The sequence below is a fragment of the Pleurodeles waltl genome, chromosome 4_1 (assembly GCF_031143425.1).
Source record: "Pleurodeles waltl isolate 20211129_DDA chromosome 4_1, aPleWal1.hap1.20221129, whole genome shotgun sequence".
NCBI lineage: Eukaryota > Metazoa > Chordata > Amphibia > Caudata > Salamandridae > Pleurodeles > Pleurodeles waltl.
Window position 1 is genome coordinate 850,835,979 of NC_090442.1, and position 18,873 is coordinate 850,854,851.

At 43.3% G+C, this 18,873-nt stretch overlaps 1 protein-coding gene across 1 annotated transcript in view; it reads left to right on the top strand.

Annotated features, from left to right (window-relative positions):
• Window positions 1–18,873, top strand: part of LOC138287203 (solute carrier family 23 member 1-like) — a 665,436-nt gene that overhangs the window by 461,036 nt on the left and 185,527 nt on the right. Inside the window, exon 6 of the mRNA XM_069227562.1 lies at window positions 1,724–1,841. Coding sequence (XP_069083663.1) covers window positions 1,724–1,841 — 118 coding nt within the window. The remainder of the gene's footprint in view (window positions 1–1,723; window positions 1,842–18,873) is intronic.

Below are 18,873 nucleotides of genomic sequence, written 5' to 3' on the forward strand. Positions count from 1 at the left end.
CAGACGCCAGGCTGAAAACATGTTTTTAGTAGTTTGCTGGTGCTGTGTAGGTGGGCTAAACACCGGAAAAGGCATGACATATGCATGCCTTACAAAAATTAAAGCAAGCGAATTTTAAAAGGCAAGCCCACAAACCAATGTAAGTGACTGACGTGACATGGGCTTGGTTTGAAGCCCAAAGAGAGATTACAGAATGGACGGAGCACTTTGCACTCGGCCATAAAAAGCACCCCAAAGTGCTTTTTTTAAATTGGAATAGAGCACACACTTAACCCTTAGGCATATGTGTGCTCTATATGTGCACCCCTAATTTTGGAGAACAACAAGAGAGGTCCTTTGCCCTTTCCCATCCCTGGTTTTGCATTTCCTAGATACGATTTCTTATTAGGAAATTTATATTTAGGAAATGCAAAACTGCCGCATTGACGGAAATGCAATGGGATTTCTTAATACTGATTTCCTAATAGGGTATCGGTATTACTTTACATAGCGATTTTCATTTCTTAAATAGCAATTTCTGTGAAGTCCCTATTTAAGAAATGCAAAATTGCATGTTTGTACATCTGGCTGATAATACTTTACTTTGCCAATGCTTTTTTTCTTTCTATGCTTTTATCCTGTTTCATTTTTAGTCATCGCTGTGTGTTTAAATTATTTCTTAAAGTTACCGTAGTTATACCTCAATACTCTTTCTTTGAGCTACAAGAATTATATTTTCCAGCCTTGTACATTAGAACTTAAAATGTTTTTATACCTCTTCTGAGCACGCTTGCCTGCTAAGAAGCATGTGAACTGTTCTATTAACAATGTATGCAATGGTTAATTTATTTCTGATGTACATTTGTTTACTGCAATATATAGCTGCCACACTGCTCTGTGTTTATTTCTTATGACGGGCCTATTGCCTTTGCCAATACTTATTAATAAAATTGTCACCAACATTCTAGAGCATGTAGACTAGTGCGAACAGTGACATATTTGAAAGTAAATTGTATGTTTTACTCTGACATGTTTTGAGTTGGTACTTTTTATATGTTCTGTTCCTGGAAATATGATAGAATGATTTACTTCCAATGGTTTGTGCTACTACTATAGCTGATACAACATGTACATTACTTTTTAATGGAAACAACGATTCTCCTGACATTCCATAAGTGTAACTTGAGAAGATTTAATATTATATTCTATCCAGTACCAGCAATATAGTCGTATCCTCATTAGGAGATCATTATGAATCAGGGAGTTAATGCTTGGTGGGCCCCTACGGTTATTTGAAGTTGAAATCATGGTGAGCCAGACTCAGCCTTCCATCTGTCAGTATTTAGAACCATGCTTTGGAGTAATAATCACACCAGTTAATTACTGTGCTTAGAATTGGAGGAAGAGTTGTATGAACCACTAAATAAAACTTGTTATGTATTATGGTTAGTTACTTTCAATGTTATTATTTTTTAAGCACAAGAGAAAATTCAATAGGGCACCAGGATAATCTTGTCAGTCTATAGAAAAACATAACTTTAACTTTAGGAATCGTTCACTTGATACGGATACAGAATTATATTCGCATATATGATGAGGTGTAGTCATTTTTAATGCTTCTCAAGTCGGTATATGAACGAAGCATGTTACCCAACAGACTACAGCGAAATTAAAAATCACATTTATATGGCATATGCAAGTTGATCACCGTGCTTTTGTTTTCTTCCCGTGTCTCTTATTTTAGGACGATTGCACTTATTCTTCTGTTCTCGCAGTACCTAAGGGCTATCGAATTTCCACTTATGTCGTATACCAAAGGGAAATGGAAAACATTTAGGTATCCAGTGTTTAAACTCTTTCCTGTGAGTATATTTCCGCTGTGTTTATAGAAGTACTAACGTGCTTTACTAAAAAATCACTATCACAATGTCGATAATTATAGATGAAGCAAATTATAGTAACTAGAAAGCCACGTTTGTTTTAGTAAAAGTGCACACATTTTACATCACTGATACTATTGGCAAAGCAACATTTCACTGCCAATTGGTGACTGCCATAAAATCTGTATTTGTGGCTGCTTCTAAACGCGATAAGTGATGACTAACAATCAAATACCACACATATACATACATGATCATTTGTTACTCCTATTTCTTCCAAAGAGGTTGATACTATTGAAGAAGAACCAGGAATGTCAGGAGCTTTTGTGAGGCAAACTAACAGAAGCGTAGCCATCTTGTAGGTCAAATAAAATGCTCTGTGGTGAATGTGAAACACAGTAAACCCAGCATCAGGCGCAGTATCGAGACATTACTCATGTTAGCTATCTCATTATTGAAAAGGACAGTTTGGCTCTAAAATCTATAAGTAAATGTTGACCACGAGGCCAGAGCCCTCGAAAAGAGTGTTGCCTGCAGAACAGTGACCCCTCTACCTGCCCCACCACTCCCACTTCTGATGGGCATGTATGGTATCCCCTCCTTCAATAACCCAGGAAAATGGAGTATGATTAAAGGTAGGTTTATTGCAGGTTAAACATCAAGCTCCGTTCTAAGGAAGACGCCTGGGTCAGCAGACAATCTCTGGAATCTCAGCTAGCAACATTCTGTTCACAAAGTGAGATTTCTGTGAGGATGTCACACATTTCCCTCTGTTATACTTTACACAGCAATATTAAGAAACATGAACACATTTTTTAAATAAATTGGTATACAAAGGCATTTAAATTAAACACTACCATAAGATATACATTAGAAGCATTACTAGAACAAATGCCTAACATAAGGTATACATTAGTAAAATTATTATAACAAATGCCTAACTAAGCAGCTGTGACATAATTGAAATACAAAGGCAGTCAGTTTAAATACGGCAATAAGATACACAAAAGTCTGAGAAAACTAGCTATTATGTAAAAATATTATGTTGTGTAATTGAAATATCTAGCACGTGTGATAATCCTTATGCCATTTAGGTGGATGTTTCACACGCTTTGGCATTAAATGTAAATCATCTTGTGACTTTCTTTCACCCATAGCTGCAGACAAACTGGGTCTGCCAGACATTATGGGGGGTCATTACGACTTAAACGGTTTCATGACTGCCATGTTGGCGGTGGCTGTTGTACCACCAACATGCTGGCGGAGAAGACTGCCAAATTATGACCATGGCGGTCTTCCCAACAGAATAGAGTCAATCCACTGCCAGCACCGCCAGTGCGGTCAGGCCACCACAGACAACGGCAGCTACCTTCAGGCCGATGGAGAGCATGTTCCCGCAAGACAGATTACGAGGCTGCACAGCGCCAAGGTTCCTGACGTGGTAGCACCACCTCAAAAACCCTGGCAGAAACCAAACCTATAGAAGGAGAAACTCACCTTCAGGAACATGTACTCGTCTTGAGCCACCATGGAACCTGAGCTATACATATTTCTGCTGCTCCTGCTTGCCCATCGACTCCGGAACCAGCGACGATGTCAGCAACCGTGAGTACGCACACTTACCTGACACCGTTGCACAATGTCAATATATATATGCGCACCCAACATACACATCCTGAACGGGTTGTGAAGGCGACACACACACGTACCCTCACACTGACACACATCCCACACATAGCCACATACACACACATAGTACACACATTAGGGCCAACACACACACACACTTTCAAAACACACACCAGCACCCATATAAACAGCACCGGTACAGTCTAACACTACAATACAGAACACAACCAAATGACACAAGAACACCATAACCGCAACACCTCAAAATCACTGTCATACATCCAAAATACCCACCTCCACTCGACCAATCATACAGCACAACCTAACAATACCTGAAAACCAACACACAGAATCAAACATCTATACAACAAGCCATACGTCATATCCTGCAAACACACATCAAAACGGATCAGACATGACAATCAACACACACACTCACATACACAGTACAACCAAACAAGGGTGCACAACACTCGAAATAACACATCAACACAATCACTACACACAGTAAGAACATTAATCCACATCCCTAGCTCATACATGCTCATCACACAATACACAGCCATCAAAGGGGGACGAATGAAATGCACAAACCCACACATGCTGGCCACTACACAACTGGTAGTACTATCAACACACACAAAAAATGTACTCACACACAAACTAAAGCAGCCAAGACCAAAACAGCCATAAGGAATTAAAGGCAGGACAAGAATGTAACCTCGGAACAACCAACTGGTTGGCCCAGATGTATGGCAATAAATATATAAATATATAAATATATACATAACTATTCACAAGATTAGTAGGCCATCAGCCAGTCCAATAAAATATGTGCATCATGCACAGATGGCACTTTCCAGTGCCCCTACTTGAGTCCTGACTGCCATACAACTTCCAGAAGTAGGGGCATCAAGGGACAGGCAGGCACCTCAGGGAATAGGTGGTGTAGGAGTGGAGGAGGTTTTGAGTTTGGGAGGTGGATCCTTGGGCTTGAGCTTCGGAAGGGGAGGCCTAGGTCAAGGCTTAGGGGAGAGTTGGGAGCTCTTGGGAGGGGTCGACTTCTTGGTGAGGGAGGGGCCTGGGTACCTGCAAGGGGGGCAGGTAAGGACTTGGAGTTGGAAGGGCTGGACACAGGGAGGGACACAGATCTTGAAGGGGTCAAACAGGGTGGGAGAGGAGTAGGGAAAAGGTTAAACTCCGAGAGGAAACATTTCTTAGACCCACGGGGACGGTCATGGCAAAATAGTTAGAGAGTGGAGTGAGAGGGAGTGGTTGTGAGAGGTGTTTTGGGGGATGTCTTGGGTGCATGCATGTGAGGTATGCTTGCATGTGCTTCATGTCTATTGGGTGGGTGAGTGTGGTTGTTTATGTGTTTTGGGAGGGGAATGGAGTTGCTGGGAGATACCGTGGTGGATGGGTGACTTTCTGTTGGTGTAGTGACAGCAGGTATGGTGGATGTGCTGCATGTAATTGTGTCTGTGGTTGTGGTGGCTGCAGATGTGGTGACTGGGGTGGATGTCTGAGAGTCTGCTATTGTGGTGACTGTGGGTAGGATAGGAGTTGTGGCTGTATCGGTAAATGTGGGTGTGGTGTTTGCAGGTGTGTCCGGTGTAGTGTCTGTGAAGGAGGGGGTGGTGGGGGAGTCAGTGCAGATAGTGAGTGTTGGTGTGTATGGAAGTGGGTGTTGTCTGTGTGCATGATGGTGGTGGGTCTTGTGGTGCTTGTGTTTGTCAGCGGTACCCTCGGATGTTGAGGTGGATGCATGCTTGTCTGTCTGTGTGCTTTGGCTGGGACGGGGAAGATGGGTTTGAGATTGGGAAGGGGAAGGTGGGGGGAACGTAAGACAAAGGGTGACTGGCTGTTGTCAGTGTAGAGGTCAGAGCCTGAAAGGATCTTTATAGGTCAGCAAGTGCACAGTGAATGTCCTCTAGGAATGCATTACTCTGCTGGACTTGAGTTGCCAGTCCCTAGATGGCATTCACAATAGTCCACTGACCCACAGAGATCGACCTCAGGAGATCAATAGCTTCCTCACTGAGGGCAGCAGGGCTGACGGGGCAGGGACAGAGGTGCCTGCAGCGAAGGAAATGTCCACCCTCCTGAGTGAGTGGACACAGATAACTGGGTGGGGGCCTACAGGGAGGGTGGTGGTAGGATGATGGTGGTGGGCAAAGATGATGCTGAGGTGGTCCCAGAAGGCTCCACCACAGCCAGGGAGGGTCCACTGGAGGAGGGTTCAGAGGATGATGAAGCAGAAGATCCGGTCTCCCCCATGGCACTCCCCTTGCCTTCTGGGCTACTGGGTCCCTCACTGTCAGTGGTATCAGCACTCTGGGTCCCGTGGCCAGCAGCATCCCCACTCACCTGTGTCCCGTCTCCTTTGTCTGCCCATGGTGATGTACAAAAATAGAGATAGAGGGAGGGACAGAAAGAGAGGAGTGAGAGTGTCATCACATACACACATTAGAACAAGGACACCTGTAGTTATACATTTCCTGGCTAGGCTATGTCATCTAGTAACCCACATAACCTCCATCATGCCTCAACATGTTACTCCTTTCCACACCTTCAATGCTACCCTCTCAACCACATCATAATCCAAATGTGGTAGCACAACTGGAGCATTCTAAGGTATCACCTGAAAAAGTATGTCAGTATTGTCATCATGTCCTGGCTGAAGCAGAAATTCAATCCTAATCTGTATCATACTCCTATAATCTGTAGTTAAAACAGTTTACTAATCACACCATAACATGCATTTGTTGAATCTACACCTGACCAGTTTGTGACCATTAAGTAGTGTCCCATGATAGTAAATAAACCCAATGTACAGACCACACATCACCTGCCATTCAAATCAAATGACTGACCGCACCCTCTGTACATATATGCCATATTGGAAATTATCCTTGATATAGCCACAACATGAGGCAGTACTACACAGGTGACATCTGATATGTATAATAAATGTCTGGAGAACAGTCATGTGAACACATGCACCAAATTCCAGAGGAACCTCTGCAGACACTGTACATAGATACACTGCTTCACTTGATACATGCATGTGCAACTACAGTGGGCTATATAGCACACATGAGACATCCAATGACAATCACTGAGTGCAGTTTAAGGACATCTATACATTAGCCAGCACAATTCATAGGGCACGTAAAATACCACCTGACATGCTTTTACATTTCAACCCCATGACTACATGATTGAGGCAGCACCGCTCACACCTTTCCTGACATGATTAGCTGTACCTAAGTGCACACAACACACATATCCCACTGAAGAGATATGAACACATGATGTACACATGAACTTTCATGAGTGCTGATGCACTGACAACATATCCCACAGCTACACCTGTCTTAGAAATCGTACTACTACTAAACCATCATACAAAGAAATTAGAAGTCAATCTATGATAAATGTTGTCCAAACTGTCCAAATCATCTAGGCAGGGGGTAGTAATAATTTACCCACTCTATTACCTGTGACCCCAAGTAACCATTGAGACATGATGTAGGCAGATAATAACAAATGTGTCACTGTAATTGATAGGAAATTGGCACACATTGCTTGGACATTCCATATAGTGATAGGATAGCACTTCCTAGCTACATACCCTCTAGGGAACAAAGCCTTTGGGCTAAATGTGATTTGCCCATATGCCAATGCCATGGACATGCATGTAAAGGACAAATAGACAAAATTAGACACCCCTAGCTGAATACCCTTCCCTTACTACCTTCACATACCCCATAGTATGAAGAAGATGGGACAATCTGGATACATTTACAGACACATATGTACTGTTTCACCCTGGTCATATCTGTGCAGTGATGGAGAGGCCTGCCTCACACAGAGTCAATACCTGTACCTTGAGAAATGTTACATGGCCCCTTTACAAATTATGTCAGGCACCCAGTGGCTAATACAGGTGATCAAGACAGATGGGAGTGTTCAGACACCTTAGAGCTACTAGAGCACGTATGCTTATATATGGACCAGGACATTCTCTATGGGTAGGATGAAACTACAGCTTACAATCATTAAATGGCTGGGTGAACTCGCACATGTGGCATTGTCATCTGAGCATCTCCACATGCAGTCATAGATATGTCTTGACAAAGGTTGAATAAACATACACATAGCAAACCATGAATGCCAGATCTACATCTAATAGTCAGGCAATGTGGGTACTATGTATTCCCACTAATCTGCATACATGTAGCACCTACAACATTGTCACAGCTGCTACAGTGTGACTGCAATCACCATTGAACCAGTGCCAAAAACGAGGATAGTCATTACTTACCCCATTGTGGCTGCTGTGCTGCCCTCAAATGCCCAGACGTACACATAGCAAACCATGAATGCCAGATCTACAACTAATAGTCATGCAATGTGGGTACTATGTATTTCCACTAATCTACATACATGTAGCACCTACAACATTGTCACAGCTGCTACAATGTGACTGCAAACACCATTGAACCAGAGCCAAAAACAAGGATAGTCATTACTTACCCCATTGTGGCTGCTGTGCTGCCCTCAAACGCCCAGCCACCCCATGGTAAGCCACCACCAAGATGCTGGCCATTAGGGGACAGGGTTCAACAGGCACCCCTCCCTCATTAGGAGAACATCACCAGCTGGGCTTCCGTGGTCTTCTTGGCCCACCGTCTCAGGACCTCCCACCGCTTGCGTCAATGGTTGCTCTGCTGACTGTGGACCCCCAGGGTCCGCACTTGCTTGGTGATGGCACACCATATCCACCTCTTCTGATGGGTGTTTACCTGCATGAAAGACAAACAAAAGGAGAAAGTCGTGTATACATGCACTATGCCAATAGAATTGGTCACTACACATCTGTCACTGCAGGTAGGCACACATACCCATCCTCTCTGCTAAGACCCCTTCACAACATGGTATTTGCATGTATCTACACACTCACCAGTTCACATGCCTGAATAAACGTCACACACAACCCCTATCATACATTGCAGGTCCATTGCACTCACCTGTTCCTCTTGGTGCTCCATATAGCCGTTCATACGGGGGTGAAGGCAGGGGCCCTATCACCTGGAGGACGTGGCATGATGGCTCCCAGAGGCAGTACACAGCAGCTCAAGTCATGGAGGTCTTTCTATCAACAGTGTCAGGAGTCAAGTGAGCATAATTGCAGAAAATGGCAGTTGCGGCCGCCATGTTCAGGACCCTCACTGCCGGCGGTCATGCCCATTGGCCTCAGTCCACCAAAGCCAACAATGTTAACCAATGACAAGTAGCACAGCGGTAGTGATCGGCCACTGCCATGACGACTTCCTCCGGCAGACTTAGGTCACTTCCACCTGTCGACTGCGTCACTCACTTGCTCCCCCTATTTGCAGTGTAAGCGTGTGTTGGTCCTTGATGGTTGTGCAACATATTGTGAGTATCATTACACAATGAAGTGTTCAGGCTGTCTATATGTTCAAAACAATGTAAAGCGACTCTGTAGTACATAGGCCACAGCTAGGCATGGGTAGGTACCAAAACATATGTATAATGGGTCCACAACAGCAAAGTAACCCACACATATACAATGACATATGTTTCATATGTACATTCCAATTTACATGTCAGGCAATTTGCAGCAATGAGGGTTAATGAGGGTTCATGTTGTACATATCTGTTTACTGCATTATATATGTCCTACGCCACCTACACAGGTAATATACAATGTGGTGGTGATGTGTGTGTACTACATAACTCATTGTACATTCTCTTGTCTCAACATAGTAATCCTGCCATGAGGAGAGTGAGACAACCACCAGTGTACCATCCACTAGTTGACGTGACCACCAAGGAGGACAGGCATGTCATCCAGACATATCGTTTAACTCGCCATACCATCATGGATCCATGTTCGCAGTTGGAGCCAGATCTGATGCCATCCATTCACAATACCTATTGCATAACTCTCATCGTTCAAGTCTTGTCAGTGCTACTATCCTGGCCACAGGGTCCTTTCAGAATACTGTTGCCTTAACATTAGGAATGTCTCAGCCCATGTTCAGGCTGGCATTGAAGGATGTATTTAGTGCATTGTTGAAGCACCTGAACAGCTATATCAGGTTCCCCCAAAGAGCAGATTTGGTGTTTGCTGAAGCTATTTGTATTTTTTCTACCATTGTGTTCACAGGTGACTCAGGCTATCCTAACCTTCCTTGGCTGTTGACACCAGTGAGGTACCAAGCCACACCAGGGAACTCTGTTTCAATGAGCCCACAGGAGGACAAGGCGTCTGATCGAGTGAACATTCAGGCTCCTGAAGGCAAGATTCAGGTGTCTGGACCTATCTGGAGGTGCCCTTCTTTACTTGCCTCACAAGGTATGCCATATAATTGTTGCTTGCTGCATTCTCCACAATCCAGCCCTGAGGCGCAGATACAATTGACAGCAAATGAGGGGGAGGCAGCAGGAACCATGGCAGGCAATGCTGATATGGTAAGTGATGAAGAGCCCGAGGAAGAAGGAACAGCTGACTCTAGGACAGAGCTCATCAATCAGTACTTCCACTGCTATCCAGGTATGTGAAGCACACCTTTACAAGTGTTGGATGTGCACTTTTTGATGAGGATGGCTGCCATAACACCTCCTGACTAGATTCATCAGTGTTGGTATATTGTGCTCCAATGCCTATATGTGAGTTGGGGAAGCTGACTGATAGATTGTAAGGTGTACAGTTTTAGAAGGTCAGCTCTAACATGTATTGTTACATCCAATCCTAACATTGACTTATAGAATAGACTATCCAGTATTGATCTATGTTTCTTGTATTCTCCTATCCTCCTTTCCTTCCACTCACTGAAATGGTATCATCCTGTTTGCCTCTGCAACCTATGGCATGAGGTATTCATTGTCATAGTCATGGCAGACATGAGATTTGTAATGACAGATAGCAGACAGCTTGGATATAGTTACAGGGGGATGTGAACTTGTTTGTACTCCATACATACATGTGGAAATGTGACTTCATCCTTTCCTGATAACAGTGGGGTTGGGGCGAAGTGAAATGGTATTGGTCATGTCAGTTGAAGTATGTGACACTTGTGTGAAGAATAGATCATGACCTCTGAATACACAGAGGGTGGAGTAGTTTGTGATTACTTTGGGGCCTAGCTGTGTTTGTATTCTGACTTTGCTGTACAAGGTGCAGATTACTGTAAAGTGAGAAAGCAGTCAAAACATTACTCCAGGTACATGCCCTCTGTTTGTATACTGTCAATGTACTGGGTCCTCAGTGATGTCATGTGTGTTCCATGGGATATGTGATCATGTAGCTATGTTAGGTGATGAGTCTGTACCTGGTGAAATGAAGGTCCATATTGGCTGCCCCTACTTTGTAGGTGCATTACCATGGCCATGACTTATGTTACTTGTATTTGTGCATTGTGTGCCACCATGACTTCCATCCTGATAATGCTCTCTGTCATGCTCAGTTTGCAAAATGGAATACTGACTATACTATGGTATTGGCCTGGATTGCAAACTCTCAGACACCTGTTCTGTGACATCTCTGTTGTAATATGTCTCGTGTGGTGGGAGGCTCTGTCTGATGACCATTACACTGGTTGTTCGATGCAGGGGGCATGAACTCACCACAGTTGGCAAGCATGGCAATTGTTGAGGTATTAGTAAAGACACATATATAGTAACTGTGCTCAATTGTGATTTATTGTGCATTTCATGATTAATAAGGACAAAATCAAAGTGGTAAAATGTGAAAAGGGGTTATGAGTTAGGTCATGGTAGATGGTTTCATCAGAGTAGCAGCTACACCAGTTAGTTGAAGGGTCCAGTGTCCTTGTACCATGGGAAAATTGAGTCATGTCTCAGGACAGTCTGCAGGGTGTCTCATCGGCACACAAGGGTGACATATCAGGCGAGGTTCACTTTCTGGCTGTGGATTTGGTCTTAACATCTGCTCCAGCTGGTTGTCTGGGTGGACATCTAGTCTTCAGCTACAGAGGGAGGGGTGTCTGAAGCTTGTGGTTCACCTGGCAGGGCCTCCATTTCACTAGCTGCAGCAGATGTAGATGGGCCAGATGTTTGATTGCTAGTGGAAAGGGCCTGATGGTGTGTTGAGGAACCACGCAGGGCGGTGTTGATGCCCCTTAGCACCCCTGCAATGGAAGCCATGGTGCCATTATGTGGCTGCTACTGCTACATGACTTCCTGGTGGTATTCCATCTGCAGCTTTGAATTCTCCCCCAACATAGTGATAATTTGGCCCATCCTGTCTTGGGAACTTTGGTATGCTCCCAGGACTTGGGAGATAGTTTCCTGGTCAGTGGATTCCCTTAGAGGCCCCACCCTGTGGCCCGCAGCATCCCTCCCACACATCCTAGCCCCAGCTGCCTGTGCTCCAGGCATGGTGTGCCCACTCTCAGTGGTAGCAGGGCCTTCATTGTCAAGGATATCAAAGTTCGACTCAGTTCCCTGTACTGTGGGGCACACAACAGATTGAACTGGCCTTGGGACACAGGCTGGGGGACAAATGGTTGCTTCTGATGTGGTTGCACCAGGGGTGGGAGGAATTGATGTGGCCAGCGTGAGGCAGGATGTCGTTGACTGAAAGGGGTGTCCCAGATGGGCCAGGTTGTTCATCATTGTCCAGACATCCAGTCATGTTATTCTCACTGGGGCCTTCATCCTGAGGGGGCCTGGCAGTGTTTGGTATCTGCTTCAAGGTAGCAATGGCTGGGTTACCTGTGGAGGGAGTGAGACACAGAGTTCAGGTTGGAATGTATGTTATAGTACCTCTTCAAGAGATGCATGACAGTGGCTCTACATGATTCTCTGCAATGACATTGACAGATGCTGCACACCATACCTTTGTTGTACATACTACTCTGTGACTTGATTTCTATACTCCATGTTGGGAGAGGTCATACAGGCTTAGTACAGATTGCACTGCAGATGAGTTCTGTTATTATCTGATAATTGACATGACTGTTCACTTATGTTCCCAAGTGATTTGTGAGACTTGTTAGATGTCAGAAATGATGGCTGTATAATATACAATTGTGTCCTAATGGGAACACAATATGCGGGTATGCAAGGGTTATAGTCCTTTTATCTAGATTTGTTGCATGTGTGTTGACTTAGCCATCTTACTGTACTACACAAGTAAGTCTATTTCTGGCTTGGGATCTTTGATCTGCGGCCATTAGGAATAGTCATTCAGCTGTAGCTGTATGTTGTTTTGTATGCTATTGTGAGTGTGCCATTGCATTTCTGTTGTTGCCGTGTACTGGCCCTCACTAGGTCAATCTAGATGACGTAGATAGTACTTTAGTTATACATGCATGAAATGTGATGTGTTAAATGTGATGTGTTGTGCACATTCAAGGTGTTCAAACAATAGTGTTGATGCATGCTGGGAGTTGTAGTGATTTGATTTGGCAGTCATTAACGTGCCTTTGGCAAGGGCTGTGGGGCAGTTGGGCTGGGTGGAGTGGTGGCATGTAGGAGAGGGGAATTAGATGAATAGGTGGGAGGAGATGGGGTTAATTAAGTGAATTAGGAAGTATTTGGGTGGTGAGCAGGCATGCAAGACAATACAGTGGTGTGACATGACTGTTGTTGGTACTTACCAGATTCCAGTCAGGCCCTACAGATGCAGTATGTCCAAGAACTTCTCCTTGTAAGACCTGAACGATGGGGAAGAGGTGGGGGCCCACCGCCAGTCTTGTGCATGGCGATCTGGTGATGTGATGTCATGGAACACACCTTCCACCGTAGGTTGTTACACCTCTTCCGGATGTCATCCCTTGTGGGTGGATGGCTACCAACTGAGTTGACCCTGTCGACTATCCTTTGCTACATTTCCATTTTCCTGGCAATTGATGTTTGCTGGAACTGTCTCCAAACAGTTGTGGCTCTACCCTGACAATTTCATCCACCATAACCCTCAAGTCCTCATCAGTGAAACAGGGGTGTTTTTGTGGGGACATGGTAGTGGTGGTAAAGACAGTGCTGAAAATGATGAATAATGTTTGTGAGGATGTGTGGGTGCTGTGATGTGAGCGGGTGATGATTGATGTGTACTATGTGGTTTTGTTTTTTGTGTGTTGTGTATGTTGGTCAAGTGTGGGATGTGTGCTGAGTGCAATGCGTAGGGGTGCCTATTGTTTGTTTGCTAGTTATATTTTCGTTGCTATTCTCTGGCTGTGAGTGACGTTCTGTTGCAAAGGATTGTGGGTTGTGTAGGGGTTTGTTATATAGTGCAGTGAGTAGGTGTGTCAGGTGTGGATGTGTGTCAGGTGTTGGGTATTCAAACTATCCAATGTGGTGTGGTGTTCTGCCTGATGTGAGTTTTGACTGTGGCGGTTCGCACCGCCAATGGCTTTCCGCCATGGAAGAACCGCTGTGGAGATTTGGAGCTCATAATCTGGTGGGTGGATTTTTGTCGGGCTGGTGGTGCTGGTGGTGGAATGGCCTCTTTCCCAACCTCCAGTGTCCTGGCTGTCTTGGATTTTTGGCTGTTTTTTGGCGGCCTTCCCTGTGTGACTCTTAATACGGCGGTCGGATGACTGCCAACATGGCAGTCTTTTTGTGGCCGCCACGCGGTGGTCTTTAAAAAAGACCTCCAATGTTGTAATGAGGCCCTATGTCACTTTTGGCCCACAAATACCTAGGCATCATGACAACTTTACTCATACTCCACACATTGCCATCAGACAATTCGACTACCTGATTACCCACTTGAATTATCCTTAAAGCGTTTGAAAATTTCAATCACCAGTTTTTACAACTCTTCCTTTCTTTACCTGAACCCACTCAGCCACCTTCAAAGTATTTATCGCTTTGTTTCAAATAAAATTGGTTCCAGGCTCAGAAACAGACTTTCCTCCAGCTTATCTGCTTTCCTTGCATCTCACCTCCTCTTTTCCTGTTTCTAATTTTTAAGGAAAACTCTCTCATCCAAAACATCTTTCATAATTTGAATTACACTCTTAGACGTGACGTGGCTTACAATTTTGACCTATGGCACTTGTGAAAACTGATCAATCATGCCTATAGCATATACTTGACTCTTAACTAAACACATTGGTTCAGTTATATCCAAAGAAACTCTATTCTATAGTGTGCTAGATATTGATATGGCAATTGAATGTATTCACTTATCTTCTGAGATTTTCACTGACAGCATATTCCATGCAAGGCCTAACTTTGCCCTCATCTCCTTTATCTATGCTTGGCCACCAAAAGTCACTTTTAATTCTTCTTTTCATGAAAATCATTTCTAGATGTCTCTCATGTCCCATGTCAAGAACAACTTTGTACAAACTCACTGGTACTACTAGTTACATACCATGGAACGGAAGACCCTCTTGTTCTGATAATGTATCCACTACATGGAACAGGATAACAAATCCTCATCAACTAGTTTTTTATTTGCCCATATTGTCCTATTGTACTCCAATACCTTTTGGATTACAGTATCTTCATCACATGCTTCTCTCCACTGCTCTTCCGTGATGCACCCTCTTGACACTTCACAAATAGATATAACTTCTTCTAACTCATCATCTTGGACTTGTACATTGTCATGTCATTCTCATCTACCGGAAGTCTTGATAAACAGTATGCTACAATATTCCTTGCACCTGGAACATACTCTGCTTTGAAGTGGAACTCTTGCAATTTCTACTGCCACCTTGCTACCCTAAATGTTGCTCTTTTACAGGTCTTTGCAGTAAAGAAGTCTACTAATGGGTGATAATCAGTTCTTATTCTAAATGTGGTACCATTTATGTACTTTCTAAAATATTCAATCCCCCGCCAGCATGGTAGTGTTTCCTTTTCTAGACTAGAATATTTGGTTCTATGCCCTGCAATGGCCTTGAAGTAAAAGCAACTGTAACCTTTTACCTTTGCTATTTTGGAACAAGACAGCACCAATTCCTATATTGCTGGCATCATTCTTGATAATAAACTCACAACTGATACCAAAAGCAGGTAATGAACTCCATTGCACATACGCCACTGCTTATAAACTGTAGATTTGTTTTTATCAAGTCCCTCATATGTCCAGTTTTGACTGCGAATGTTGGTATAAACTTCATATAATTTTGTCCTAACCACAGGGAATATTTAAGCTGATCATTGTTTTGCATATCAGGCACTTTTTCTATGACTTTAACAAGACTTTGGGCCTGATTTCGATCTTAGCGGTGTTACCACCAAGCCGCATCGCGGTCAAACCTGAAAAGATCGTCGAGCCAACTGTGTTCCACCTGTCGTATTTAGATGTTACAGTTCTGCAAGGGGATTAAATGGCGACGGATCGTTGATGGAGAGACGGTGGCGAAACCCAATGGACTTCGTACAATGACAGGGGCTATGGAAGAGAGGTAAGTGACACACACACACTGTCCCTTAGCCATACGTGTACCCCTGCACTATACAACACACCACATACATACAATAACCCTTTGACATTCCAGCACAACACAACCCGTACATGCCGAAAACACTCATTGACAGACATTCATGACACAGCATACACACACCATTGACACTGCACCCTCACACGACACAACCACAACAACCAAACACAACTACAAACTCAGCTACACAAGTACACTCACACTCAAGCACAACTATACATAGCACAACAACATCCTCCACACAGCAAAAACACTCATCTGAATGTGTCACACAGCAGCACAACATACACAACATCCATCTCACATGCACGTGACACACATACACAACCACACTACCCATTCTACCTCCCTCCACCTCAAACAGCCAATTCACACACACACACATACACCCAAACACACACACATACACATACTGACTCACATACCCAACAGATAGCACAAACCTACCCATAAAGGTCCCCTTGGACACCATTGCCCAGTGTGAGTGTACCATCATTGTGGTGCCAGTATTCACTTTGCAATGAATGATGGCACCACAATGACAGCTGTGTATGGGTGCAATATACGTGTTGTGTTCATGTGTCCCCAGCCTTGTGTGACACCATTGGGTATCCCACATATGCATGTCACAGTAATTTTTTTTTAAATTACAGTGACATGCATTTGTCTGCAGAGGCCCCAACCTCCCGTGCAGTGCCCACCCAACGTACCTAGGCAATAAGGCATTCCTACCTTCAAGTCAGGCGTTTAGGGGGGTCTTGTTTCCCCCATGGGTTGGTGGTTGCAATGACTGCAGGTGTTGTTCAGTCATGTTTAGTCAAAGATGGAGGTGGAATGGGAGTTTTCACCCCCTTTGCAGCCATATCCGTCAACTCAAACATGGAGGTCAGACTGCCACTTTTTTCGTGGCAGTAAGGCACATCCAAATATGCACAGCAGGAAGGGCGTCAGAGGTTTCGCCGTCAGCCACTCTTCCCTATTGCGGCATCAACGTGGGAAGTGTTTCTCAGCAGAGACAGAAGTTCTAATCAATGCTTTCGTCTATTGGACTGCTAACATCTAAATACGGCTGACGGACTAGCATGGCGGCGGACAAGTTTTTAATCAAAAAGTCAACAGTGGGACCATTTCCACCAAGATCCAAATCAGGCTCTTTGTTTTGGGGATACTCACTGTTGCCAATACTGTGTCCTAAATAATCAATAGATCAAATTTACACTTGTTAATGTCAACCCATTATTTTACGAAATGGTTAAAACCTTATACAAAGTTTCTGCATGTTCTTTCTTAATTTTGCTGAATACAAGTTTGTCATCTTGAAAATACATTACGTTTTTCTCATTCTTAAATAACCTGTGCATAACTCTTTAGAAGATAAGGCATTACCTTGTATCTGTATACATTACCAGGTGTTATGAAGGACGTAGAGTGCATGATGTCTTCATCCTATGTAATTTGATAGCATGCACTTGAAAAACTTAATGTGGTGAACACTAAACACTATTGTACTACTCAATTGAGAAAACATCTCTCCAGTGTTGGGCAGCAGATGGTGATCTACCCATATATATGCACTGATATCTGTCAAACATATGCATATCCTGAATTTCCCATTGGGTTAATGCACAACCACTGCAGGTGACAACCACTCTGATGATTCTATTTCTTTTGTAATGTCTGCTGGCACAATGTTTCAAATTTTTCCTTCAGTGCATTTCACTTTGACAAAGGAATGTTTTTGACTTTATGAACTTTCACTATAGCACTTTTTTCAAAATGATCTTATGTACAAATTTCATCAATTTGCATAGCTCCAAAGAGAAACCTTTGGGCAATGACTTTTCCCATTCTTGAGCTTTATCCTCATCAATTTGTGAGATCTGATAATTGTAATCCAAAACTTGGTTAGGATGATTTGGGTCTAGTGTTACCATAAGGTCTCTCTGTTGGGGTCAACGTAATAAACAAGACCCATTTTTCTCACATATATTTTGAACTCAATAATTTACATTTGAAACTAATTGTGGATTCAAAATAACCAATTGCATTGATCGATTTATTATCATATCCCACTAACCTGATGTCAGGAGGTAACAACTCAGTCTCAGGAAACAAACACAATAAATCATTGCCAATCGAGGTATGTCTTGCTCCTGAGTTCTTCATTACCTTTACTTATTTACCTCCAATATTTATTACACAAAAAAGGGACATCTTTCTTGGTCACATATATTCTACATTTAGTTTAACTTCTTTAATTTCTTTTGCTTGGTATTTAAATTGCCTTTGACATTCATATTTTTTCTTGCTTTTGCACACACTTGCAAATTTATTTTTACAGAATCTGCAGATAGGTCTAATTATGACTTGTTGTTAAATACATGCTCAGCTAACCCACATTCAAAACAAATGATTTCCTCCTGTTCTGTTGGTTTCCTATGCCAATCCATTCTTGTTTCAGGATCCATGTTTTTTATACCAACACCACCTCTCTTTAGAGAGTGTACCTCCTCAGTTATTTTATTAGATACCTCTTTCATACCTAGCTTCAATTCCTCAAATTGATGTGCTATATTTACAGCTTTATCTAAGGTTAAATCTTCAACCAATAACAATTTCTCCTGAAGTTTATCATTTGATATTTTGTGTACCATCTAGTCACTTTTCATCTGATCCCGAAAAGCCCGATAGTTACTCTTCTCAGCTAATATTCGTAAATCACCGACAAACGCTTCAGTTACTATTTCCCAAGCGTATGTGTTCATTTTTAAAGGCAATGCACTCATTCCTTGGCAATTTCTTTGCTGAGGCCCTCTAAAAGTGAGTTGCAAGTGTGCATTCCCCATTTAATTTATAGCAGTGTCACTAGAACAATTGGTAGCAGATCCCCCCCTCTCCTTACGGACATCCATCCACCTCACACCCAAAACACA